The 27,635-nt window shown below is 43.8% G+C and overlaps 1 protein-coding gene across 3 annotated transcripts in view; it reads left to right on the plus strand.

The window, feature by feature from the left end:
* The window catches only part of slco2b1 (solute carrier organic anion transporter family, member 2B1), a 94,805-nt gene extending 67,734 nt beyond the window's left edge, over nt 1–27,071 (plus strand). For all 3 annotated transcript variants that reach the window (XM_043692506.1, XM_043692507.1, XM_043692508.1), the window contains exons 10-15: nt 1,952–2,156; nt 3,510–3,660; nt 16,291–16,451; nt 21,297–21,361; nt 22,518–22,638; nt 25,267–27,071. In XM_043692506.1, the coding sequence (XP_043548441.1) occupies nt 1,952–2,156; nt 3,510–3,660; nt 16,291–16,451; nt 21,297–21,361; nt 22,518–22,638; nt 25,267–25,465 (902 nt within the window). In that variant the 3' untranslated portion in view covers nt 25,466–27,071. The remainder of the gene's footprint in view (nt 1–1,951; nt 2,157–3,509; nt 3,661–16,290; nt 16,452–21,296; nt 21,362–22,517; nt 22,639–25,266) is intronic.
* Nucleotides 27,072–27,635: the final 564 nt, after the last annotated feature.

Below are 27,635 nucleotides of genomic sequence, written 5' to 3' on the forward strand. Positions count from 1 at the left end.
CTAGTTCCAAACTTCCAGCTCAGCACTGTCCCCATGACTTGTCCGGACTTGTCCTACCTGCCTATCTTCTTTTCCACCTATCCACTCCACCCTCCTCCCTGACCTATCACCTTCATCCCCTCCCCCACTCACCCATTGTACTCTATGCTACTCTCTCCCCACCCTCACCCTCCTCTCACTTATCTCTCCACCCTTCAGGCTCTCTGCCTGTATTCCTGATGAAGGGCTTTTGCCCGAAACGTCGATTTTCCTGTTCCTCGGATGCTGCCTGAACTGCTGTGCTCTTCCAGCATCAATAATCCAGAATCCACGTCCAGGAATCTCCCATCTCCAGGTGTCAACAGTTTCAATAAGGTGGGGCTTCAAGCCCCAGTCTAGAGATATGAACAATTTTTAAAAAATTTTCTATTCATTCATGGGGCATGGATGTCACTGGTTACTCCAGCTCATGCTGTCCCAAGTTGCCCTCGAGAAGGTGATGGTGAGCTGCTTTCTTCAACCACTGTAGTCCATGTGCTGTAGGTAGACTTTGGAGTGATTGTTGTAACTGAACATATAGCTAGACAGTTAAGAGTCAATCAAATTGCTGTAGATCTGGATTATAATCCAGACTGAGTTAACGATAGACTCATAGACATCCAGTGCACAGAAAAAGGCCCTTTGGCCCATCAAGTCTGCCCCATTTTCCAGCCTTGAAGTCACAATTGCACAATAATTAATTCTGAATGGCAAATTCCCTTCCCTAAAGGACATTAATGAACCAAATTGGTTTTCTGACAATCAACAGTGGCTCCATGGTCATCATTAGATTCTTAATTCCAGTTTGACCTTTGGTTGCTTCAATTCAAATTCCAACGTCAGTCGCTAAAGGATTCGAACCCATGTCCTCCGATCATTATCTGGGTTAATAGTCCAGTAGTAACACCACTAGGCCATTGCTGCCCCTTGACTTTCAAGCTGACACTGATGGTGCCAGTTCCGGTGGAGTGCTGCACTGACAGGGGTGCCTTAATTTCATGTGAGATATTCGGCAGAGGCATAGAATTAGAATTAGAATTAGAATTAGAATTAGCTTTATTGTCAAATGTACTCAGTTGAGTGCACTGAAAAGTGTATAAGAGGCTTCTTCTGGCACAATCTTAGGTACAAAGGTCCCTAGAGTCAAACAGCATGGAACCAGACCCTTCGGCCCAACTCGTACAAGCAGACCAGGTTTCCAAAACAGAACCAATCCCAGTTGCCTGCATTTGGCCCGTATCCCTCCAAACCCTTCCTATTCATATACCCATCCAGATGCCTTTTAAATGTTGTAATTATACCAGCCTCCACCACTTCCTCTGGCAGCTCATTCCATACATGCACTACCCTCTGTGTGAAAATGTTACCCCTCAGGTCCCTTTTATATCTTTCTCCTCCCATCTTAAACCTATGCCCTCAATTTTTAGACTCCCCACCCCAGGGTAAAGACCTTGTGTATTCACCCTATCCATGCCCCTCATGATTTTATAAACCTCTATGAGGTCACCCCTCAGCGTCCTACGCTATAGGGAAAACAGTCCAGCCTGTTCAGCCTCGACCTTATAACTCAAACCCTCCAGTTTTGGTAAGGTTGTAAATTTTTTATTGCACCCTGACCAGTTTAACAACACCCTTCCTGCAGCAGGGTGACCGTTGGCCCCATCTGTCCTGTAATGGGGCAATACGAGATCCCATTCTGTGATGAGCAGAGGCCACATGGCTGAGCACAAATCGGCTGCTGTGGTCCCTATGTGATTACAGTTTGGACTAAAATAGAGCTCCTGCCTCCATCCAGTTTGAGACTTTCATTTGTAATGCTGGACCCCAATACTAACCTAATGTTTGCATTGGTGCTGTCACTTGATTGACGCCAGGTAATAGACAATCAGTTTGGTTCTTCCATTTTTAACTCTTCCATTTCCTCTGTTTCAAGGAAGCATCCATGTCCCTGGAGCAGTTCTTGGAATCCTAATAGGTGGGGCTATCATGAGGAGGTTCCAAATGAGTCTCAGGGGCTCAGCCATCATGTGCTTTGCCGCCATCTTTGCCTCTATCTGTGCGACTACGCCACTCTTGTTCCTCGGCTGTTCAACGCAGGTAGTTGCTGGAATAAACGACAACCGGAGTACCTTGAATAGGTAAATGCACACTCCACACTGAGATGTTCCTAAAGGTGACCCTGAATGTTTGCTGAGTAATGCCTGTCTCTATTGCTATTGGCACAAAGAAAATGAGGAGTGTTTTTAAAAATTTTGGTCTTTCACTGGACATAGGTGCCACTGGCAAGGTGACTCAAACTGTGCTGCTGGCTCAGCCATTTTGGGAACGTCCCAGAATTTCGGCCCAGTGACAGCATCATTTTTCGGGGTTGGAAAGTTACTAGGTGTAGCAGTCCCATTGATATAGAAGGAGGATTGAAAGGAGGCTTTCAAAAAACATGAGAGTCCTGGCTGGAGCTGATGGGAAGAAGCCTGTACCCATTGGTGCGAGGATCAAGAGCCAGGGGGCACTAATTGAAGGTGATTGGCCAAGGAAGCAATGGGGAGTTGAAACTTTATTGCTGGAACAGCACAGCAGGTCAGGCAGCATCCAGGGAACAGGAGATTCGACGTTTCGGGCACAGGCCCTTCTTCAGGAATGACCTTCCTGAAGAAGGGCCTGTGCCCGAAACGTCGAATCTCCTGTTCCCTGGATGCTGCCTGACCTGCTGTGCTGTTCCAGCAATAAAGTTTCAACTTTGATCTCCAGCATCTGCAGACCTCACTTTCTCCTCCAAGGAAGCAATGGGGACATGAGAAGGAACCATTTCAAGGAGTGACTTGCTCGGGTCTGGAATGTGGGAGTCGATAAAGCGTAGAGCTGGCTAAAGCAACAGAGGAGCAGAACAGTCGATGTTTCAGGTTGGGACTATTCATCTTGATAAAGGGTCCTGACCTGAAATGTCAACTCTCTTGCTCCTCTGATGCTGCCTGACCTGCTGTGCTTTATCCAACTCCACACTTTATTGACTCTGGTTTTCCAGCATCTGCAGTCCTCACATCTCTGGGTTTGGAGTGTACTGTCTGAGAATATGGGGGGAGGCAGGTTCAATTGAAGGGTTAGGGATTGGGATGTAATGTCTGAGAGTGTGGGGGAGGCAGGTTCACCCGAGTGGTTAGGGATTGGGATGTAGTGTCTGAAAGTGTGGGGAAGGCAGGTTGAAGCACTGACAAAGGAATTGGATTATTAGCTGAAAAGGAAGAAGATATGAGCTCATGGGGGAGCACAAGATAACTTTCTGTTTTGGAGAGCCAGCATAGACAAGACAGCCTGAATGCCCTCCTTCTGTGCTGTAGCCATCCAGTAAATCCACCGATTGATTCTGTATCGAAGTCAATGCCTTTCTTGACCCTGGGACAGTTGGTAAAAATGTGTTCCCTTCACAAAGACATTGAGATCAAGGGGAATTGGAGTTATATTGTCTTAAAACTGCTTCTGTCATCACTGTCCAGGACATCTGGCTTGGAACTGAGCTGTAATCGAGGATGCTCCTGTAAGGATCAGGCTTACAATCCAGTTTGTACAACAGATGGCATCGAATTTGTGTCTCCGTGCCACGCGGGCTGCATGTCTGCCTCCTTCGAAACTGATGCAAAAGTTGTGGTAAGTTTGGTTGAGATGGTTCTGAGCTCTGATGCCTGAGCTATGATGCTGTGAGGGACATAACTGATGGCGAGTTGACACCTGTGGCTCAGTGGCAGTGCACTTGTCTAAAGGTTGGGGGTTTGAATCTCACTCCAGAGCTGTTAGCACATATTCTAGCCTGGTCAGCACATATACATAAAAACATAGCTAATAGGCCATTCAGCCCTTTGATCTACTGACCATTCATTATGATCATCCAAGTCAATAGCCTGTTCTTGATTTTCCGCCATACTGTTTGATCCTTTTAGCCTATGAACTATATTAACTCCTTCTTGAAAACATTCAATGCTTTAGCATCAAATGCTTTCTGTGGTAAAGAATTCCACAGGCTCCCCACTTTCTGGGTGAAAATATTTTTCCTCATCTCAGTCCTAAATGGTTTACCCTGTATCCTAAGACTGTGACCCTCTGGTTCTCTGATGACTCCCCAGTCATCGTTAACATCCATCCTGTGTCTACCCTGTCTAGTCCTGTTAGAATTTTATATATTTCTACAAGATCCCCCTCATTCTTTTGAACTACGGCGAATGGAATCCTCTCCTCATGTGTCGGTCCTGCCGTCCCAGGAACTAATTTGGTGAACATTTTGCTGCCTCCCTCCATTGCCAGAACATCCTTCCTCAGATAAGGAGACCAAAACTGCACCTAATATTCTAGATGTGATCTCAATGATTTGAGTAGGCACTGTACAACTGCAGCAGCACATCCCTGCTCCTGTACATGAATCCTCTCACTATGAAGGCCAACATACCATTTACCTTCTTCACCGCCTGCTGTACCTGCAATGTCTACCTTCAGCGACTGGTGCACAAGGACACCCAGGTCTTGTTGTACAAATTGCACTTAAGAAATTCACCAAAGATCATCTTCCCACCCAGCTTTGTGTTGTCTGCAGATTTGGAGATTTCACATTTAGTTCCCTCATCCAAATCATTAATGTGTATTGTCAATATCTGAGGTATTGTGAAGAGCTAGTTCTGATCCCTGTGGTACTAGTCACTGCCCGCCATTTGGAAAACAATCCCTTTATTTCTATTCTCTGTTTCTATCTGCCAATGAAGCTAGAGCAGGCCATTCGGCCCCTTATGTCTGCTGTACCATTCAATATGATCATAAAGTCATAGAGATGTATAGCATGGAAACAGACCCTTCGGTCCAACCTGTCCATGCCAACCAGATATCCCAACCCAATCTAGTCCCACCTGCCAGCAGCCAGCCCATATCTTTCCAACCCTTCCTATTCATGTACCCATCTGGCAGCTCATTCCATACACGCACCACCCTCTGTGTGAAAACGTTGGCCCTTAGATCCCTTTTATGTTTTTCCCCTCTCATCCTAAACTTATGCCCTCTAGTTCTGGACTCCCCGACCCCAGGGAAAATACTTTGTCTATTTATCCTATCTATGCCCCTCATAATTTTGTAAACCTCCATAAGGTCACCCCTCAGCCTCCGACGCTCCAGGGAAAATAGCCCCAGCCTGCTCAGCCTCTCTCTATAGCTCAAATCCTCCAACCCTGACAGCATCCTTGTAAATCTTTTCTGAACCCTTTCAAGTTTCACAACATCTTTCTGATAGGAAGGAGATCAGAATTGCACACCTCAATACCAGACACTTGGCTGTTCTTGCTACGTTCCCCTGAGAATCCATCACCCCCTACATTTTCCAAAACAGCATACTTGTTTGAAATGGGTATAGCCACAGAAGGCTCCTGCACGAGCTGCCAACCTCTCTTACCCTTCCTGGAGTTAACCCATCTATGTGACTGTATCTGAGACTTTCCCCCCTTCCTATAACTGCCATCCATCACATACTGTTGCTGTTGCAAATTCCTCATTGCTTCTAACTGTCTCTCCAACCGATCCATTTGATCTGATAAGATTCGCAACTAACAGCATTTATGGCAGACATAGCATTAATGGCAGTAACGCTTAAACTCCCTTTAAACTCCCACATTTGACAAGAAGCGCATATCACTCTACTAAAGGCCATTTTTGCTCCTTCACAATCTACAGACCCAGAAAATAACACCATCTTATTCCTCTACAAAACACTGCCCCAGGTTAAATTATTAGTTATGTCTTATATTTTAAGTCTAATCAAGAGACATATCTCAAAAAACATGTAATCAAGAAAGAACCCACTCTACTCACTACTGCAGACTGTCTGTAGGTCCCACTTAAAAGCAATACACTTATCTGCTTCTGTGCTGTGAACTTCACTCAAACAGTTCCTCTGACTGATTAGATTGTGGCCTGACCTCCACTTTCTTGCCTGACCCCTTTGATTCGTTTGTCAAGAATCGATCGACCTCAAAAGCAAAGTGCTGCAAAATCTGAAAAGAAAAGAAATTGCTGGAGAAACTGAGAAATTGCCAGGTCTGGCAGCTTCTGTGGAGAGAGAAACAGTGTTAATGTTTCAGGTCCAGAAACCGCTGAGTTGCTCCAGCAATTTCTGATCTGGTTTCATCCATCCACCTCAGCATTACAAATATTCAACGCCTCCATTTCTGTCTGAGATAGAGAATCCCACAGACTCATAATTCCCATCTCAGGCCAGTTCGAGATGAGCAATAAATAGGCCACTTTTGGAATGCTGCGACAATTCGGTCTCCTAAACTTGAAAGGGTTCAGAAAAGATTCACAAGGATATTGCCAGGGTTGGAGGGATTTGAGCTATAGGGAGCAGCTGAATAGGCTGGGGTTATTTTCCCTTGCATGTCAGAGGCTGAGGGGTGACCTTGTGGAGGGTTATAAAATCATCCGGGGTGTAGATAGGCTGAATAGCCAAGGTCTTTTTTCACGGGGTAGGGGAATCCAAAACTAAAGGGTATAGCTATAAGGTGAGAGATGAAAGATATTAAAGGGATCTAAAGGGCAAATGTTTCACGCAGAAGGTGGTGTATGTGTGGAATGAGCTGCTAGAAGAAGTGGTGAAGGCTGAGACAACATGTGTGGATGGGTATATGAATGGGAAGGTTTAGAGGGATATGGACCAAATGCTGGCAAATGGGACTAGAATAATTTAGGATATCTGGTTGGCATGGACGATTTGGACTGAAGGGTCTATTTCTGTGTTGTACAACTCTATGACTAAGACACTAGCTATTGACCTAACCAGCAATGCCCATTTCTTGTGATTAAATAAAGGAAGATTTGAATTTTTTCTCTCTCCACAGATGCTGTCAGACCTGCTGAGTTTTTTCTAGCGTTTTCTGTTTTCATCCCCTAGCCTCCCACATGGGGAAACATATTCTCACAAGGGCTTTGCCCGAAACGTCAATTTTGCTGCTCCTCAGATGCTGCCTGACCTGCTGTGTTTTTTCAGCACCATTCTAATCTATTCTCAACACCTACCCTGTCAAACGCCCTCAAAAGTCACTCTTAGTATCTTTGATCCAGACCCATCCTACGTCACTCTTCTTCATTACATAATCTCTGCCATCACTCGAGTGAACCTTCCTAAAACTACTTGTTTCCTTAAATAAGGACACCAATGGTGCTCCCAAAATAGTTTCAGGAAAGTTGTGTAGTTTTGAGGGGGAGTGGGGGGTCTGCTCTGTTGGAGGTGTATATTTTTTGTGAATGTGATATTAAACCATTCTGGAATTTGGAAAGATTACAGGATACGATTGGAAGAAAAACAGGGGAGTTCTCCCCAATATTTCTTCCTCCGCTAGCATAACAGGTCATTGGCGTGTTGCTCTTCGTGGGAGCTTGCTGTATATGTATTGACTTCCTCATTTCCTACAATTACATTTGAAATAATTATTGAATGGCTGGATTGTGCTTTGGGGCACCCTAAGATTGTGAAAGATGTCTCAGAAAACAGGTTCTGTCTTTATCTGTAGTTGCTAAGGTGTAACATGTTAATGCTTCAGTGACTGGAGCTGCACAGAATTGTCAGCCCAGATTATAAGTTCAAATCTCAAAGTGACGCTCACTATTACCATATTTGTTATTCACTCTTGGGACATGGGTGTCCCTGGCTGGGCCCAGCATTTATTGACTGTTCTGGTTGCCCCTTGAGAAGATGGGGGTAAGTTGTCTCCCTGAACCACTGCAGCTCATGTGCTGTAGGTAGACCCACAATGCCCTTAGGGAGGGAATTCCAGGATTTTGACCCAGCGACACTGAAGGAACGGCGGTATATTTCCAAGTCAGGATACTGAGTGGTTTGGAGGGAACTTGCACGCGGTGGTTTTCCCATATATCTGCTGCCCTTGTCATTCAAGATGGAAGTAGTGGTGGGTTTAGAAGGTGCTGTCTGAGGATATTTGGTGAATTTCTTCAGTGCAATTTGTAGCTAGTCCACATGACTGCTACTGAGCATTGGTGGTGAAGGAATGGGACTACTGGATGTAGTGCCAATCAAGCGGCTACTTTGTCTTGGATAGTGTCAAACTCCTCAAGGGCTGTTGGAGCTTTACTCAATGCAGGCAAGTGGTGAGTATTCCATCACACTTCTGACTTGTGCCTTGTGGAAAGACTTTAGGGAGCCAGGTTGTGAGTTACTTGCTGCAGGATTCCTAGCCTCCGACCTGTTCTTGTAGCCTGTGTGTTTATGTGGTGAGTCCAGTTGAATTTCTAGTCAATGGCAGCACCCAGAAATTTGATAGTGGGGGATTCAGTGATGGTAACCCCATTGAATCTCAAGGGGTGGTTAGATTGTCTCTTAATCTGGCTGCTTTGTCCTGGATGATGTTGTGCTTCTTGAATGCTGTTGGAATTGCACACATCCAGGGAATTTGAGTCAGGTATGAGAGTGCCATCCAGTCAGTAATGGCTAATAGTAATCGATTGGCTGTGATGCAATTTGCAAAGCTTTGACGATATGAAAGTATAAATGCAACCATTTTAAAACAACACATGAAGATCTTAGCATAAGCAAAGGCATCCATGCTTGGAGTTTGCAGAAACTCAACAAAGTGGACAAATGAGTAACTGACAAGTGAATGATTTTTGTTTTATTTGGGAGATTGGTTTCCTGTTTTCATTCCCTCGCTCAGAGCTTCACCATTTTTCCGTCCTGCCACTTGTTGCTTGTTCAATGTCCGTTGAGATTGCCATGTTCGGCAGCTCAGCTGTCGCAGTCTCTCACAGTTAAAGTGAGGCCATTTTCAGAACCAAGTGCAAAATGGGGAAAGCAGAGTTTTAACAACAGTATCTGGAAAATAATCAAAAGCAGTAACCCCCTTTAGATGCTTGAAACCTTTGGTGACCTCTGACCTGCAAGCATGGGGGAGGGTACCTATGATTGTTGAGGGACAACCAGGGTTGAAGAGATTTGTCACAATGAGGTCAGGGCTGGTATAGGGGAGAGAGTGAGGGACTTATCACAGTAGATAGGATAGGAAAGGGACTTGTGATAGTGAAATTCCATTAGACTGCATCTTCCAAACCCACTTCCATCTAGAAGGACAAGGGCAGCAGTTACACAGGAACACAATCCCCTGCAATTTCCCCTCCAAGCCACACACCATCCTTGGAAATATATAGCCAAGCCATCACTGCGACTGGGTCAAAATCCTGAAATTCCTTCCCCACGGCATCGTGGGTCTACCTACAGCACATGGACTGCAGCAGTTCAAGAAGGCAGCTCACCCCCACCTTCTCAAGGGGCAACTAGGGATGGGCAATAAGTGCTGGCCCAGCCAGTGATGCTCACATCCCAAGAGTGAAAAAATAATAGTAGTCTTGTAAAATGATAGCTAGTTTGATGTATCTTGCCCATGAACTGCAGTGAACCAATCTGCTATGAGCTAAAGTGAACAGTGACTCTCCAAAATGTGGAGATATATAAACATAGAATACAATAGGCAATTCAACCCCTCGAGCTTGCTCCACCATTCAATATGATCAACAAGCTCACTACCCTAATCCCACCCTCCCCCTGTATTGCTTGATCCCTTTAGCCACAAGAACTATATCTAATCCCTTCATGAAAACATTCAATGTTTCACTCTTAATTACATCCAGTGGCAGAGAATTCCACAGGCTCCCCACTCTCTGAGTGAAGACATTTCTCCTCATCTCAGTCCTAAAAGTTTATCCCTTATCCTTGAACATGGTCAGGATGTCCCCACCATTGGAAATATCCTTCCTCCATCTAACCTGTCTAGTCCTATCAGAATTTTATAGATTTCTATGGGACCCCACCTCATTTTTCTAAAAGCCAATGAATACAATCCGAACCGATTCAACCTCTCCTCAGACATCAGTCCTGCCACCAGGAATCCTGCACTCCCTCTATTGCCAGAACATGCTTCCTCAGATAACGAGACCACTCCTGCACTCATTACTTCAGGTGTGGTCTCACCAATGTCCTCTATAACTGCAGTCAACATAGTCCTGAAGAGATTCCCCATCACCTATCCCCATTTACTGCCATTGTAATCAATCCTCAAAAGCCATTCTTGCTGTTTTTCCTGGCTCAGTAATTCAGGGCCAGTGCTCCGAAATATTCTCCTAATCTGTGCTGGGGTTACATATTTCATTGACAGGTTTATCACTGAAATGAAAAACAACACATGTTCGGAGATGATAAAACTTGAGAGAGCCAAAAGATGCAGCAATTATCATTTGATCAGGTTAGAAAGCTGCCAAAAAATCCAATTTAAACATCGTATGCAACTAATTTAGCAAATTAACTGCAAATAAATCATAGATTTTGAAATGTGCACTTCCAAACCATGAAACATTTCTAGTCCAGTGACATTATCACTGTGTATTGTCCTGAAATTATTGACAAAGATAGTGATCAGCAGTTACAATATCAATAATGAGAGTACTGTCCCTTACCAAATTGGTGTGATGGTAATCAAATGTCAAACCACATTTAAAGTATTGTGCGCAGTATTGGGCCCATTTCTCAGGAAGGATATATTGACCCTGGAGCGTGTTCAGAGAATGGTCCCAGGAACGAAAAGCTTAACATATGGGGAACAGTTGAGGATCCTGGGTCTACACTCGATGGAGTTTAGAAGGATGAGGGGGCATCTCCTTGAAACTTAAGGGATACTGGATGGCCTGGACAGAGTAGATGTTGGAAAGGTATTCCATTGGTAGGAGAGTCTAGGACCTGAGAGCACAGCCTTAGAGTAAAGGGAAGACCTTTTAGAATGGAGATAAGGAGAAACTTCTTCAGCCAGAGAGTGGGGTATCTGTGGAACTCACTGCCACAGAAAGCTGTGGAGGCCGGATCATTGAGGATATTTAAGACAGAGATAGATAAGTTATTGAGAATTAAGGGGATTAATGGTAACAAGGAGAAATGGGGTTGAGAAATTTATCAGCCATGATTGAATGCTGGAGCAGACTCGATGGGCTGAATGGCCTAATTTCTGCTCCTATGTCTTATGGTCTAATGTCACAGGAATCAGAGCTCGGGTTAATGTCATGGGGACAGGGTCAGCACCAAAGCAGCTGAGGGGATTTGAATTCCGCATAAATAAATCTGGAATTGAAAGCTCCTCTCAGGATTGGTGCCCATGCCATCTGTTGTACAAACCCATCTGGCTAATGCCCTTTTCAAAATCACACAATTGCCACTGCACAAAGGGAGGCCATTCAGCCCATCATGCCTGCATTGGTTCTGTTACCCAGTGCCATTTTCCTGCCTTTCTCCCCATATCCTTGCACACTACTTCTATCTAAATAACCATCCAGTGCCCCTATTGAATGCCTCAGTTGAACCTGTCTCCCCCACATTTCCAGGCAGTACATTCCAGACCCTAACTACTCGCTGAGCAAAAATGTTTTTTCTCACCTCACCTTTGCTTGTTTTGCACATTAATTTAAATGTATACCATCTCATTCTTGATCCTTTTACAAGTGGGAAAAACTTCTCCCTATCTACTCTCACTCATGAGTTTGAAAACCTCTACCAAATCTCTACCCAACCATTTTCTCTCCCAGGAGGACACCCCTGACTTCTTCAATCTCTCCTCAGCACTGAGATTTTTCATTCCTGGAACTGTACCCGAGGGAAGGGAATCTTCAGTCCCTTCCCTGGTCTTGCCTGCACCTTCCTCAGATGGTGATGGCTAGCACGAGGGGACATAGCTTTAAATTGAGGGGTGATAGATATAGGACAGATGTCAGAGATAGTTTCTTTACTCAGGGTGTAGTAGGGGTGTAGAACGCTCTGCCTGCAACAGTAGTAGACTCGCCAAATTTCAGGGCATTTAAATGGTCATTGGACAGACATAGGGATGAAAATGGAATAGTGTAGGTTAGATGTGTTGCTGGAAAAGCGCTTTGCCAGCAACACATTTTTCAGCTCTGATTTCCAGCATCTGCAGTCCTCACTTTCTCTTAGTGTAGGTTAGATGGTAAGATTGGTTCCACAGGTCGGCGCAACATTGAAGGTTGCGCTGTAATGTGCTATGTTCAAAGACAGACCCACAGAAACATGGTTGACCCTTAACCACCCTCTGAAATAGCTCAGCAAGCCTCTCTATTCAAGAGCAATTAAGGACGGGCGACAGATTCTGACCTTGCCATTGGTAATGGGTGGCACGGTGGCTCAGTGGTTAACACCACTGCCTCACAGTGCCAGGGACCTGGGTTTAGTTCCACCCTCAGGTGACTGTATGGAGTATGCACATCCTCACCGTGTCTGCATGAGTTTCCTTCCACAGTCCAAAGATGTGCAGAAAGGTGGGTTGGCCATGCTAAATTGCCCATAGTGTCCAGCGATGTGCAGACTAGGTGGGTTAGCCATAGGAAATGCTCGGTTATGGGGTTAGAGTAATGGGGTGGGTCTGCATGATATATTATTCGGAGGGTTAGTGTGGACTCGATGGGCTGAATGGCCTGCTTCCATACTGTAGGGATTCTATGACAATCACATCCCATGTAAGTGCCTCTTTTTAATTACTGGTTTCTAAAGAGAAGCAGTATAATGGGTTAACATACCTGCATACCTTCTGTGTTGTAACACAGTGTGGGTGGACTGGTTTAGCTATCCCACACACCTTTCCTTTGCATAGTTTCACCAAACTTGTCGGATCTTGCACAGTTTGATTACAGAGAGGCCCAGCAACAGCAAACACAAAATATAATAATCATCTGAGTCAACTTGTTATAACAGAAAATATCCCTGGCCAGTGCTGAGTTCGCAACTTTAGCCGTGGTAGATTCAATGTTGATAAAGGGCTGAGGGGTGACCTTAAAACTTTTTCACACAGAGGGTGGTATGTGTAAGGAATGAGCTGCCAGAGGAAGTGGTGGAGGCTGGTACAATTGAAACATTTAAGAGGCATTTGGATGGGTGTATGAATAGGAAGGGTTTGGAGGGATATGGGCCAGGTGCTGGCAGGTGGGATGAGATTGAGTTGGGATATCTGATCGGCATGGACGGGTTGGACCGAAGGGTCTGTTTCCATGCTGTACATCTCTGTGACTCTATGACTCTATGACATAAAGATTTGCATTTCTGTAGCACCTTTCATAACTTCAGCTGTTCCAAAGTCCTTCAGTAAGGTACTTTTGAAGTGTGGTCACTATGGTAACGTAGGAAACACAGCAATCAATTGGTGGACAAAAAGCTCCCACTAACGGTAATGTGGTCTTACCAGATAATCTCTTTTGTTCTTTACATTAACTAAGAATCAAGAGTAGAAGCCCTACAGTGTAGAAGCAGGCCATTCAGTTCACACTGACCCTCCAAAGAGCACCCCACCCAAGCCCAAACCATATCCCTGCAACCTTGCATTTCCCATAGCTAACCCACTTAGCCTGCACATATTTGGACAGTGGAAGGAATCCAGAGCACCCAACACAGGGACAACATGCAAACTCCACATAGACAGTCATCCGAGGATGGGATCAAACCCAGGTCCCTGACGCTGTGAGGCAGCAGTGTTAACCACTGAGTCACCATGCCATCCAAGGAATAAATGAATATAGGCAGGGCCACCAGGGAAACCCCATGGGACCTTCTTTGCTGGACTGCAGTGGGATCTTACACAATTACCTTGGAGGTGGATGTGGACCTCGCCTAATGTTTCATCTGAAGGCCAGCATTTCTGACCATGCGGCACTCCTCATTACTGTGCTGGGGGTGCCAGTGGAACATCAATCAGAGCAGATTGAGCAGATAATTCCAGCTGAGTCAGCCGCTGTTTAAGAAGAACCTTGTAGGCGGTAACGGGCAGCACGGTGTCTCAGTGGTTAGCACTGCTGCCTCACAGCAGCAGGGACCCAGATTCACTCCCAGCCTTGGATGACTGTCTGTGTGGCGTTTGCATGGTTTCCTCCCACTGTCCAACGATCTACAGGTCAGGTTAATTGGCTATGCTGAATTGCCCATACTGTTCAGGGATGTGTAGGTTAGGTGAATTAGTCAGGGGTAAATGTACAGTAGTAGGGTAGGGGAATGGGTCTTCAGAGGGTTGGTGTGGGCTTGTTGGGCCAAGTGGTCTGTTTCCACAATGTAGGGATTCTATTCTATGAGGGTGGATAACAAATGCTGAACTTGCCAGTGAAAGAAAAGAAAACCTTGATATTTATGTAGCGTTTTCATATGGCCATCGAAAGTCTCAAAGTCCTTTACAGTTCCTAGTTTTCGGATAAGGGAAGACAAAGCTGAGGAGGAATTACTTCTCTTAAAGGGTCATGAATCTATGGAATTCACTGCCGCAGAGTGCGGTGGATGCTGTGACACTGAGTAAATTTAAGGAGGAAATAGATTTTTACATAGTACTGGGTTAAAGGGTTATGAAGTTAAGACTGAGAAGAGATCAGCTGTGATCATATTGAATGGCAGACCAGGATCGAGGGGCTGAATGGCCTACTCCTGCTTCTAATTGTTTATACTTACAGCAGTGGCATATTGTTTTTAATTCATTCACAGAAAGAGGGCATCCCTGGCTAGGCCAGCATTTATTGTCCATCCCTAATTGCCCAGAGGGCAGTTGAGTCAAACGCATCGCTGTGGGTCTAGAGTCACATGTAGGCCAGATTATGCAAAGATGGTAGTTTCCCTCCTTAAAGAACATTAGTGAACAAGATGGGCTTTTAACCACAATCAACTCATCATTAGACTTTTAAAATTAAATTCAAATTCCACTATCTGCCATGGTGGGACTTGAACTCAGGTTCCCAGAGCATTACTTGTATCACTGAATTAACAGTTCAGTAGTAATACCACTACACTATTGCCTTGTGTAGTCACTGTTATAACCCAGAAAACAAGGCTGCTAAGTTGTCCCATAAATAACAATGTAGTAATAACTCGATGATTTTATCCTAAATATTGATTGAAGGATCAATATTGGCTGGAGAACAGGGGATAAGTCTCCTGATTTTGTTCGAATAGTGCAACATCTTAAAATCCAGCTAAGCAGAGAGATGTGGCCTTGTTTTAATATCACATCCAAAACCTTCGATCAGCTTTGATCTCTGTGCTCAAATTCTGGACTGGGACTTGATGGAAAAGATGGTGGTGCTGTGGTAATGCCACTGGGCTAGTAATCAGGAACCCCAGGGGAATGGTATAATGATTATGGGGCAAGATGACAATGTCACTGGTCTAGTGATGCAGAGACATAGATTAATGTTGTAAGGACTAAGCTTCAGATCCCACCAGGAAGGTGTTGAAGACCAGGAGACATAATTTCAAAACAAAGCACACAAAGGAATAGGAATGGAAGTAGGCCATTCGGCCCCTCAAGCCTGAGCCACCGTTCAATAGGATGATGGTAGATCCAACATTCATGACCACTTTCCTGCATTAACACTTGATTCCACAACCTTTCAAGAATCTATCTGACTCAGCCTTAAATATACAAAAGGACTCTGTCCCCACAGCTCTCTGTAACAATGGGTTCCAAAGATTCTCACTCTCTTAGAGAAGAAATTCCCCTTCATCTTAGACAGAAATGACAGGATGTTTCCCCTCATGGGAGAGTCTAGGACCAGCAGGTATAGTCTCAGAGCAAAGGGGAATTAGATTAAGACAGAGATGAGGAGGAATTTCTTCTCTCAAAGGGTTGTGAATCTGAGCAATTCTTTACTGCAGAGGGCTGTCGAGGCTGGATCAGTTAGACTGACTCAGACACATTTTTAAACAGGTCGGGAATGAAGGGCTAAGGGGAAAAGGCAGGAAAGTGGAGTTGAGGATTACCAAATCAGCCATGATCTCTTTGAATGGCAGAGTAGACTTGATGGGCCAAATGGCCTACTTATGCTCCTATGCCTTGTGATTTTAAGGCAGATGATGACATTTCAATTCAACGAAAAGCTGGAGTAAAAAGCTAATCTAACGGTGCCCACTGTCAATTGGTGTAAAACCCATGCCTTTTATGGAAAGAAATCTGCCATCCTTACCTGATTTGGCCCTCTTATGACTCCAGACCCACAGCAACGGGGTTGACGCTTAACTGCCCTAAGGGTAATTAGGGATACACATGATGCCCACATTCTGTGAACGAATAAAAATAACCCAAAGCCTTGTGATTCAGAGTGAGAATGTTACCCTCTGAGACCGTCACTTAGTGATACCCACATCCTGTAAATGAACTCGCTAAAGGAACCCCTTTGAGAAGTTAACTTGCCTCTTTGTGTGTCTTTCTCTCTTCAAAGAATTATGCCAATTGTTCCTGTGTTTCGGCTCAAACCCTGGTGAAGCCTGGCTCCTGTGGCAGTGGCTGCTACAAGCTCCTCCTGCCTTTTATGATCTTCCTGACCTTGGCTGGTTTTGTAGCCACATTTTGCCAAACACCTTCTTTCATCTTGGTCCTGAGGTGAGTTATTTCCATTATTTAGCTCTTTTTGTTTTTGATTTTGGGAATTTCAAGCCAGGCTGGTCAAACTTTATTGGGCCCATTTATGTTTGATCTTGGTGCAGAAGTTGGATTTTACATTGGCAGTTTCAGAACGACAGAATTGTTGTGGAATAGAAATGGGCCATTCGGCCCATCATGTCTGCACTGTCTCATTAAGTGAACAGCTCCTTTCCATTGCTTTCCTCTCCACTGCCCTGTGTTATGGACCAGGGGTATATGAATAGGAAGAGTTTAGAGGGATATGGGCCACATGCTGGCAGGTGGGACTAGATTGGGTTGAGATATCTGATTGGCATGGACTGAAGGGTCTATTTCCATGTTGTACATCTCTATGACTCTATGAGATCGGACCCCTTCAAAATATTTTAAGATAATAGCCTAGATGCCAACTTTTTTCTTATTTTTACAAGTAAATGTACAATGCCGTATTCTAAATGAAATACAGCTGGTCAAACAACCCGACGTTAAGCGAAAATGAAATTTATTTAAACACTGTAGTTAAAATGCAACCGAAGAAAGAGGAGTCTAGATTGGCTTAACTCCACTGGAAAACTTAACAGAATACTAGATACAGTAACCATTACTAATTAACTGTTCCAATATAGTAACACCCCATAAACAAAACCTTTGGCAAAAAGGCAAAACAGGTTTTGTCTCACCGGCAATTCGTCACTTAGGAAGAGAACTCCCAGCGTTGGCTGAAATATGAGATCGGACCCCTTCAAAATATTTTAAGATAATAGCCTAGATGCCAACTTTTTTCTTATTTTTACAAGTAAATGTACAATGCCGTATTCCAAATGAAATACGGCTGGTCAAACAACCCGACGTTAAGCGAAAATGAAATTTATTTAAACACTATAGTTAAAATGCAACCGAAGAAAGAGGAGTCTAGAATGGCTTAACTCCACTGGAAAACTTAACAGAATACTAGATACAGTAACCATTACTAATTAACTGTTCCAATATAGTAACATCCCATAAACAAACCCTTTGGCAAAAAGGCAAAACAGGTTTTGTCTCACCGGCAATTCGTCACTTAAGAAGAGAACTCCCAGCGTTGGCTGAAATCGAGAAGGAAAAATAACTTCTACTTCTTCAAGCCCATGACAGCTACTGCCTAAATCTAACCCTAAAAATTAAAGCAAACTAGAAATCCTGGTCTGTGAGAGGTGGCCACACCCAGCCAGGCTGCTTCTATTGTTTCAACTTTAAGAAAAAAACCCAAGGCTTCACAAGCTGTTTACTTGAGTGGTTTTGGTACACTGCTCAGTACCTCTGCCTTAAAGCCTCTCTTAAAAAAAAAACAGGATAAGATGACCTCTTAAAGCCACAGCATCATCTCCTGCATTAGCAGTGTCTCTGGGGGAAAGTGTTTCAGTGTGGGTGCACCTATTTGACAGAAAATTTCAGACCAGACCTCATGGAGTTTCTTTGGATCAGGTTTCATTACCAACACAAGAACTGATGATTGTACAGATGATCTGGTTGCTTTGGTTCCAAACTTCCAGCAGAGTCCCTCTTATCTCATTATTGAGGGCACAGCTACATGAGGCAACTTTCGACCTCTCTGCCTTAGAAGGCAGTGGAGGCGAAGGTCATTGAATGCTTTTACTGTGGAGATGGATTGATCCTTGTCGGGCCACGGAACAGAGATTTATAGAGAGTAGATGGGATTTTGAATTCAAAACACTAATAGGTGAGACGTGATTTTATTGAATGGTGGAGCAGGTTCCAGGGGCCTATGGTCTATATCTCCTCCTATCTTTTGTGCTTGGCTTCTCCAAAAGCTTAACTGCATATTCATTGAATTGTATTTCGACTTTTGCCAAGGAGTTGAGTGTCTATCGGGAGGAATTAGAGAAACGCAGAGATCTTGCAGAGTTCTGGAAATGGAGGAGGTTGCAGAGGTAGAGAGGGAAGAGGCCACGGAGGGATTTGAAAGGGATGATAAAACTTTTAAAGTTGAGGTGCTGTCTCACCAGAAACCAATTTAGATCAGTAAGTGGGGTTGGGCTGTAGGGGAACAGGACTAGGTGTGAAAAAGGATATCAGCAGCAGAGTTTGGGATGAGTTTGAGCTTATCAAGAGCAGGAGGCTGGCTTAAAATGCATTGGAAGAGCCAGATCTGGGGATAAAGAAGGTATTAAGAAAGGGTTCAGCAGCAAAAGTTGCTGAGGCAGGGACTGCGTCAGAAGATATTTTTGGTGGCATAAATAGGCAGTTTTAGCAATGGCATAGGCTATATCAACATGGAATAGTGGCTCTCTGTTGCCTCACAGTGCCAGGGCCTGGGTTTGATTCCAATCTTGGGTGACTGTATGGAGTTAGCATGTTCTCCACATTGAAATAACTCCATGAAGGCCGGTAATCCATCACCAAGTCACCCTCTATTTTCACGTGCAAGTACCTGACACTGATCCATTTGGCTCAGAGCCAGCCAGTACAGAGAACGGACACTCCTGTTTATACCTGTCAGCCAGGGCTCCTGATTGGTCCAGGTTAACAGCCCCAATTAGGGAACTCATAATCTATGAGATCCACCTGGTTGACATCATTCTAAACATTGCACTCATATTTGTGTGGCTTTTCTCCCACAGTCCAAAGATGAGCAGATTAGATGGATTGGCCATACTAAATTCCCCATTGTGTCCAGGGATGTACAGGTTACGTGGATGAGCCATGGGAAATGCAGGGTCTGGGTGGGATGCTCTTTGGAGTATTGGTGTAGATTCGATGGGATGAATGGCTTCTTTCTACAGCGTAGGGATTCTATGATTCTATCTCAAATGTGACACCAAGATGGGAAACAATCCCATTTAGTTTCAGACATTTGCCAGGAAGAGGGATTGTTTGAATTGTCTCACATATGAGTAGGAGGTGAGGAAGACCAACGCTTCAAGCTTGCTTCAATTGATCCCACGTTCAAGACTAACCCCAATAGCCTTTCACTGCCTTGCTTCTCAAGAACCTATACACCTCTGTATTAAAAAACGCTGTCATTCCACCACGTTTCATGCAGAGAGAGGCTGATGATCCTCTGTGAGAAGAAATTCTCTTTCTTAAAAGGAGGTTCCTGAGTTTGAAACAGTGACCCCTCATTCTAGATTCTTCTACAAGGGGAAGCATCCCCTCTACATCAACCCTGTCAGGACCTCCGCAGGATTTATATGTTTCAATCAAATCACCTCATACTCTTCTAAGTACTAGGGAATACAGACTGCATCTGTCTCCGGAAAGAGTTTGTGGCAGGGTCTAAAGACCGTGGCTTTAATCTACCAATAATTAATAGAAGAAATTTCCTGTTTATCCAATTCACTAGGTGTCAGTCTGGCAATTTACAATGATGAAGTTGTGAGAGAAAATAGAGAATAGCAACAGGGGTAGGCCATTCAGCCCTTCAAGCCTACTCCGCCATTCAATGTGATCATGGCCAACCAACCAACTCAGTCCCCTATTCCTGCTTCCTCCCCCACACCCTTTGATCCCTTTAGATCTAAGAACTACGTCTATCTCCTTCTTGAAAATATGCAACATTTTGATGTCAACCACTGCCTGTGGTGGAGGTTTCTATCAGCTCTCTGGGTGAAGACATTTCTTCAAGAGATGGTGGAGAGGTCAAGCTAACTTGGAAGATGTTGTTGAGGTTCACCATGCAGAAGTGAAAGAGACAAAGACCAAGGATAGGATTTTTGGGAGTATCAGTGAAGTCACCATAGTCCTACCAGACCATAGGGCTGCTCTCTTGTTAGGCAAGAGGAGACGTTAAGAAGAAGAGTCCTTCATAGTAACCTCAACTGGTGGTGGAAGCTGAACCCAAGCCATTGGCATCACTCAGCCATGAGATAAACTGGCAAACTGAACTAAGCAGGTTAGGAATGCTGATCAACTGAAAGGCTCAGCCAGTACAATAGGAGGACGCTAATGTGGGATCTAGTATCATTTAGTTGGAGCAATATGGACCCACTCTTTGCTGCATAGTCCATATAATTTTATAAATGATCTGACTGGACAAACTCATTATAGAGCAGCACAGCCTTGGACCGAAACATTTCTTATGTGCATTTAAAAGAATAATAACACTGTTTTGTTCATTGGATGTGGGCATCACCGGATATATTGCCCATCTCTGATTGCCCACAGATAGTCAAGAAGTGACCAGGTTGCTATGGGTTTGGGGTCACATGTAGGTCAAACCAGGAAATGATGGCAGATTTCCTTCCCTAAAGGTATTAATGGACCAGACGGATTTTTACAACAAAAAATCAACAACAGTTACTTGGGTGTCATTAAACTAACTTTCACTTCCAGATTTTTAATGAATTCAAACCCATGGGATACGATGGTCTAGTAGTATTATTGCTGGACTTTTAGTCCAGAGACCCAAATGATGTTCTGGATTCCTGGGTCTGAATCCCACTGTGGCAGATGATGGAATTTGAACTCAATAGAAATCTGGAATTAAGAGTCTAATGATAAACATGAACCCCTGGTCGATTGCCATGAAAAACCCATCTGGTTCACTAATGTCCTTTAGGGAAGGAATCTGCCATCCTTACCTGGTCTGGCCTACATGTGACTCCAGACCCACAGCAATATGGTTGATTCTTAACCACTCTCTGGGCAATTAAGGATGGGCAATGAATGTTGGTCTTGTCAGTGATGCCCACATCCTATGAAGGAATAAAGAAAAATAAAAGTCCCGAGAACATTAGCCTGAAGGTCTGAATTGCCAGTGAGATTCTCACTACACCACTGCCTCCTCTTGTCCTTTGTAAATGCTTTTTCATTTGTTGATTTCAGGTCAGTGAAGCCTGAAGATAAATCTTTGGCGATTGGGATTCAATTCATGCTGTTCCGAGTTCTGGGTAAGTACAAAGTTACCTTGATCTAACTCCATGTTAAAGGTCAGTGAGAGATCCCTCGTTTGAGATTTTTCCCCTGGAAGAAGTGACCTCTCAGTATTTAGCCTGCCAGGCTCTGTAAGAATCTTACATGTTTCAATGACATCATAACAACTAGAGGAGGCCATTCAACCCCCCCAATCCTGCTCTGCAATATGTGGTTCAATTCTAGTTTCACACTGTTGCTGCACATTCCTTGAAACCCTTACCCCAACGAAAATAAAAGTCTATCAATCCCAATCTTGAAGTTTACTAATTGACACCAAACTCATAGCGAATTAGGTTGAATATTTCCATTTCCCCTTTCTGTTGAGAGGTGTTTCCTGATTTCTCTCTTGTCTAACTTAATGAAAGTCAACTTCACAATTTGGTGTGAATATCCAATAAGGTTCATTTTCTATATCACAGAATCACTGAATTGTAATGGCACAGAAAGAGGTCATTCAGCTCATTGTATCTGCATTGGTTACCCAGAATCAACCGTTTACCTTGCCCCTATATGCCTACATTATCATTTCCATCCAAATAACCATCCAATGTCCCCCTTGAATGTCTCAATTGAACTGGCTCACACCACATTTAGGCAGTGCATTCCAAACCCTAACTACTCACTAAGTGGAAAAGTCTTCTTTTCAAATGGCTCATTAAAGAAGATTAAATGGAACAAAGGAAAAATTGGACCAGCAGTAGGCCATCCAGCCCTACCAGTGATTCCTGCCCCACAATGTGATAGCATCACAGCTCATTTGTGGCTTCAACTCTACATTCCTGTCTATCCACCCTCTGCAACCCTTGACTCCCTTGACAGTCAAACATGGATCTAACTCAATCCTGAATAAATTAAAAAACCCAGCCCCCACTACATACTGAGGAAGAGAATTTCACATGAAATGAGTGTCTAAATGGGTGAGTAGAGTCAGTGATGGGGGTAGAGTGTACACGGGGCTGTGGGATGGGGGTTAAATGGATGGGTAGAGTCAGTGATGGGGGTAGAGTGTACACGGGGCTGTTGGAGGAATGTGAATGTAGCACCATTGTCAATGTTGCTTGAATGTGTCTAGGACACTCAGAGTATTATGAACCACATTACATATGTTCTCATTGTGATTTTCTTCTACAGCTTGGTTGCCAGGACCAATCCTGTATGGAAGTGCAATTGACACCACCTGCATCCACTGGGAAACGAAATGCAGCAAAAAGGCAGCCTGCAGATACTATAACCTCGACCTCTTCCGGGTCAGGTATGCTCACTGCTGTGACATAACCTTTCCATTGACAAGACACTTATTAAGGCTGGTTTGACTACACTTTTTAAAGCCACGATCTGTATCATGTGTCCATAAGATATAAGAACAGGAATAGGGCATTCAGCCCCTTGATGCTGCTCTGCCATTCAGTCATGGCTGATATGATTCTCAATGCCACTTCTGCCCTTCATCCCCATTGAATACACTCAATTATTTGGCCTTCATAGGTCTGTGGAAAAATGAGTTCCACAGATTCACCCCTCTTTGGCTGAAAAAAATTCCTTCTTATCTCAGTTCTGAAGAGTCATCCCTTCAGCCTGTGGTTGGGTCCTTGGGTCCTAATCTCTCCTAATGGTGGAAGCACTTTCTCCAAGCCCACTCTATCCAGGCCTTTCAGTATTCTGTACATTTTAACAAGTCTCCCTCCTCATTCTTCTAAACTCCATCTAGTACAGACCCAGAGTCCTTAATTGATCCTCCAATGACAAGTCCTTCATTCTTGGGATCATTCTGGTGAACCACCTCTGGACTCCCCCCTCCCTCCAAGGACAACACATTCTTCCTTAAATACAGGACTCAAAACTGCTCGCAATATTCCAAATGCAGTCTAACGAGAGCCTTACAGAGCCTCAGCAGTATATTTCTGCTCTTGTATTCTAGCCCTATTGAAATGAACACTAACATTGCTTTTGACTTCCTAACTGATGACTGAACCCTACATTTACCTTAAGAGAATCCTGAACTAGGGCTCCTAAGTTCCTTTGTGCTACAGATTTCCAAAGTCTTTCTCTATTTAGAAAATAGTCTATGCCTCTACTCTTCCAACGGTAGTGCATAAGCTTGCACTTTCTTACATGGTATTCCATCTGCCATTTTCTTGCCCATTCTCCTAGCCTTCTCACTTCCTCAACACTACCTGTCCCTCCACCTATGTTCTGTCAACTGCAAACTTAGCAACAATGCCCTCAGTTCCTTTGTCCAGATTGTTAATGTATAACGTGAATAATTATGGTCCCAACACTGACCCCTGTGAAACTCCACTAGTCACTGGCTGCCATCCTGAAGAAGACCCCTTTATCCCCACACTCTGCCTTCTGCCAGTCAGCCAATCCTGCATCCATGCCAGTACCTTGTTCCTAACACCGTGGGCTCTTATCTGATTTAGCAGCCTCCCGTGCAGCACCTTGTCAAAGGCCTTCTTGAAATCCAAATAGATCACATCCACTGACTCTCCTTTGTCTAACTTGCACGTTACCTCTTCAAAAAGGTCTAACAGATTTGTCAGACATGATCTTCCCTTGATGAAGCCATGTTGACTCAGCCCTATTTTACCATGCACTTCTAAGTAGTCCACAATCTCACCCTCAACAGTGGACTCTAAAACCTTACCAATGACTGTGGTCAGGCTGATATCACCCAGAGGAATTGTAGCAGCCAATATATGAGATCAGTGCAAGTTCCCCTCTAAGCCAGTCACTATCCTGACTCAGAAATATATTGCTGTTTCTTCAGTTTCGCTGGGTCATCAAATCTGGAACTCCCTTCCCAGTAATGTTGTGGGTCTGCCTATTGAAATGCACATTTCAAGAAGGCAGCTCATCATTGCCTTCCTTTGTAGGGGCAAGGGTTCAATAATAGAATGGAAATAATAAATATGCCATTTTCATTATTTCCAACACTTTTCATTCCAGTGTTCAGTGATAAGTGACAGATGGTGGTTTGATGATAAAGTCATTGGATTGATTTAGAGGTCCAGCTTACTGCTCTGGAGTCATGGGTTCAAACCATAGCTGATACAAAATTGAATTGTATTGATAAACCTGGATTTGAAAACTGGTCTCAATGATGGTGAGCACATAACTATTGGTGGTAATTGTAAATGTTCTCTAATGCCCTTTAGGGAAGGAAATCTGCCATCCTTACCTGGTCTGGCCTACATGTGACTCCAGACCTGCAGCAATGCGGTAGACTCTTAATTGCTGTCTGAAAGCCAGTCAGCTCAAGGGGAAATTAGAGTTGGGAAACAAATTTGGCTTTTTCTAAGGATGCCCACATCCTAATGAACAACCCGGTGACAGATATATTCCATGAAAGGAAAAAATCCCTTACATTTTGGAATCAAACCGAAAAAGTGGAAATGGGGAAAATAATCAGATACATAAGGATCAGAAAAAAAAGAGAAAAAATGAAGAGAGTGGTTAATTGATTTTGTTTAACTTTCTGGAAAAAAATAAACATTTTGTCAATTTTTTTTCATTTAGCACCCTCAGGACAACTCACAAGAATATAAATAAACAGAAAACCTTTTAGTTAACTGTCAGTCATCACTAACTGGTGACTTCTCCAGAAAATTGTCTCTATTAATCACTTGCAAGTCCACTTACAAATGTATCAGCAGTCTCCTCTTATGCAGTATAAATGTTGATTTCCCTTTTGAATTGGTATTCTTGCAAATTATCCTGATGAATGAGTGATGAAAATTGGGCAAAATTTGTCATTTGTCATTTGTCAAAAGTCTGTATTGTCATATGACTATTGCCTTTGTGAGCAGGATCCCTGGGTCATCAAACGATAAAAATATTAACAATACTATTCAGCTTTGTACCTTCTCTTTTTGCTCAGGTATATCGGGCTGCAAATGCTGTTTCAATGCAGTGCCTTTCTCCTTTTCCTGATGGCCTATTACTTCTTAAAGAAAAAGTCTTTAAGAAGGGAGCAACAAACCAAGATGACTACAACAGATCCGAGAGTTGGGGAAGAGAGAAAAAAACTGATGGAACAAGAGAGTGAAACCAAATTACAGCTTGAATCCAAAGCTTGAGTCATGGAGGGGAAGTGGTGAGGGCGTTACCTATTTCTCATTCAAATCTGACCTCGACACAGGACACAGGGAGAGACAATGCATTGCCTCTGATGCTGGTCTTCCTTTTTTTATCGATTTTCACTCCTGTGTACACTGCTCTTTCTCTGGGAAGCCTCCTGGACTTTCTAGGATCTTTCCCGCCCTTGGTCACCTACTGTTGATCAGATGTGTGGACCAATCTGTGACAGAAGTGTTTATTTTACTATTACATGTCTTTGTACTCTCATCTCTCTCTCAGGAGAGGGAGCATCCTCTTGTTCCTGTGTTCAGTTAGCTGAAGTTTTTCTCTGCTTGATCATCTACTGCCCCGATCGCAAATCCTCTTTTGGCCTTTGAGTGAATTCTTTTCCTACATGTGAACGGGGACCTTCAATATGGGGGAGATGACAATGTCACTGGGCTAGTGGTGCAGAGACCCAGACGGATGCAGTGGAGACATGATTCAAATCCCACTACGGTGAAATTGAAAATCAGTGAATAAGTTCTGGAATTGGAAGCAAATCTCAGCAGCAGTGATCTGTGAAATTATCCATAGATTGTTGTGTAAACCCCACCCGGTTCACTAATGTCCTTCAGGTGAAGGCAATCTGCCGTCCTTACCCGGTCTGGCCTATATGTGAGTCCAGACCCACAGCAATGAGGTTGACTCATAACTGCCCTCTGAAATAGCCAAGCAAGCCATTCAATTCAAGGTGGCACCTCATCATACCAGTTTGCTGAGGGTATCAATGTTAGCCTAGGTCAGTGTCTCCCTACTTTTGTGAATTATTTCAATGGCATTATAAGCTGTGATTGCCTTTAGATAATAGCGTTACCTTAAATGGAAGGAATGTAGTACAGAACAATTAGTACTGAACTGTACTGAACAGAACAATTAGTCATATTCCCCAAGAGTATTACATGTAACTCTCTGTCTTTTTACTTAGCCTTATGCTCAGTCATATCCATCTGCTAATGATCTACCTCTCTGTGACATGTATCTGCTCAGGTGTTGTAGAACAGAGAGACATAAGGGTTCAGGAAAATAATTCTTTGGAATTTGCATCACATAGTAGACGAGTGGTTAAGAAGTCAGTTAGCACACTTGCCTTCATTGCTCAGAATTTTGAGTATAGGAGTTGGGACGTAATGTTGGGGTTGTACAGGACATTGGTGAGGCCTCTTCTGGATTACTGTGTGCAGTTCTGGTCACCCTGTTATAGGAAGGATATTATTAAACTGGAGAAGGTTCAGAAAAGATTTACCGTGATGTTGCTGGCAATGCTGGGAAGGTTTGAATTATTAAAATAGGCTAGATAGGCTGAGACCTTTTCAATGGAGTGCAGGAGGTTGAGGGGTGATCTGTTAGAGGTTTTTAAAATCATGAAGGGCAGAGATAACATGAACAGCAAGGGTGTGGTCCCTAGGGTTGGAGAGTTCAAAGGTAGAGGGCATATTTTTAAGTAAGAGGAGAAAGTCTTAAAAAGGACAGGAGTGGTAACATTTGTTTACACAGTGGTTTGTGTGTGGAATGAGCTGCCAGGGGAAGTGATGGATGCAGATACAGTGACAACATTTACATAAGTACATGATTAGGAATGGTTTGGAAGGATATGGGCCTAATGCAGGCAAATGGGACTAATTTAGTTTAGGAATGTGGTTAGTATGGACTGGTTGGACCAAAGGGTCTGTTTCCATGCTGTATGACTCTATGATTCTACGTATTTCTACTTTTACAAAAGTTACTCAAAAGTAGTGTTTTGTGCTGCTATATTTGAGTGAGTGGATTAAACTGCTCAAGGAAGCCATGGGCCAATGGAATGATGGAATAAGCTGAAGGGGCTGAATTGCTTTGCCCTCCTGCTCTTGGGCTGAACAATCGACAATTCTGGCCTCACCTCATCTGCTTCCAGTTTCTTTCAGGTTTCCATTAATCAGCCTGGCTGTACAGGCTGATTAATGGAAACCAATATGTACAGAGGTATATCAGGAATGCTCTGTAAACTGTTTGACATCATGCGTTGCAGGGATGCCCAGTCATCAGTGGAAAGGGCTCAGTATGAAACTGTGCCCATTTTGTCCATTTTATCCTCCTTGTGCCACTCACCAGTCCATCCCTTAAAAGGCACTCAGTAGATCTTTTGGGATT

This window comes from Chiloscyllium plagiosum, chromosome 6, assembly GCF_004010195.1.
Source record: "Chiloscyllium plagiosum isolate BGI_BamShark_2017 chromosome 6, ASM401019v2, whole genome shotgun sequence".
NCBI classification, from domain to species: Eukaryota; Metazoa; Chordata; class Chondrichthyes; order Orectolobiformes; family Hemiscylliidae; genus Chiloscyllium; species Chiloscyllium plagiosum.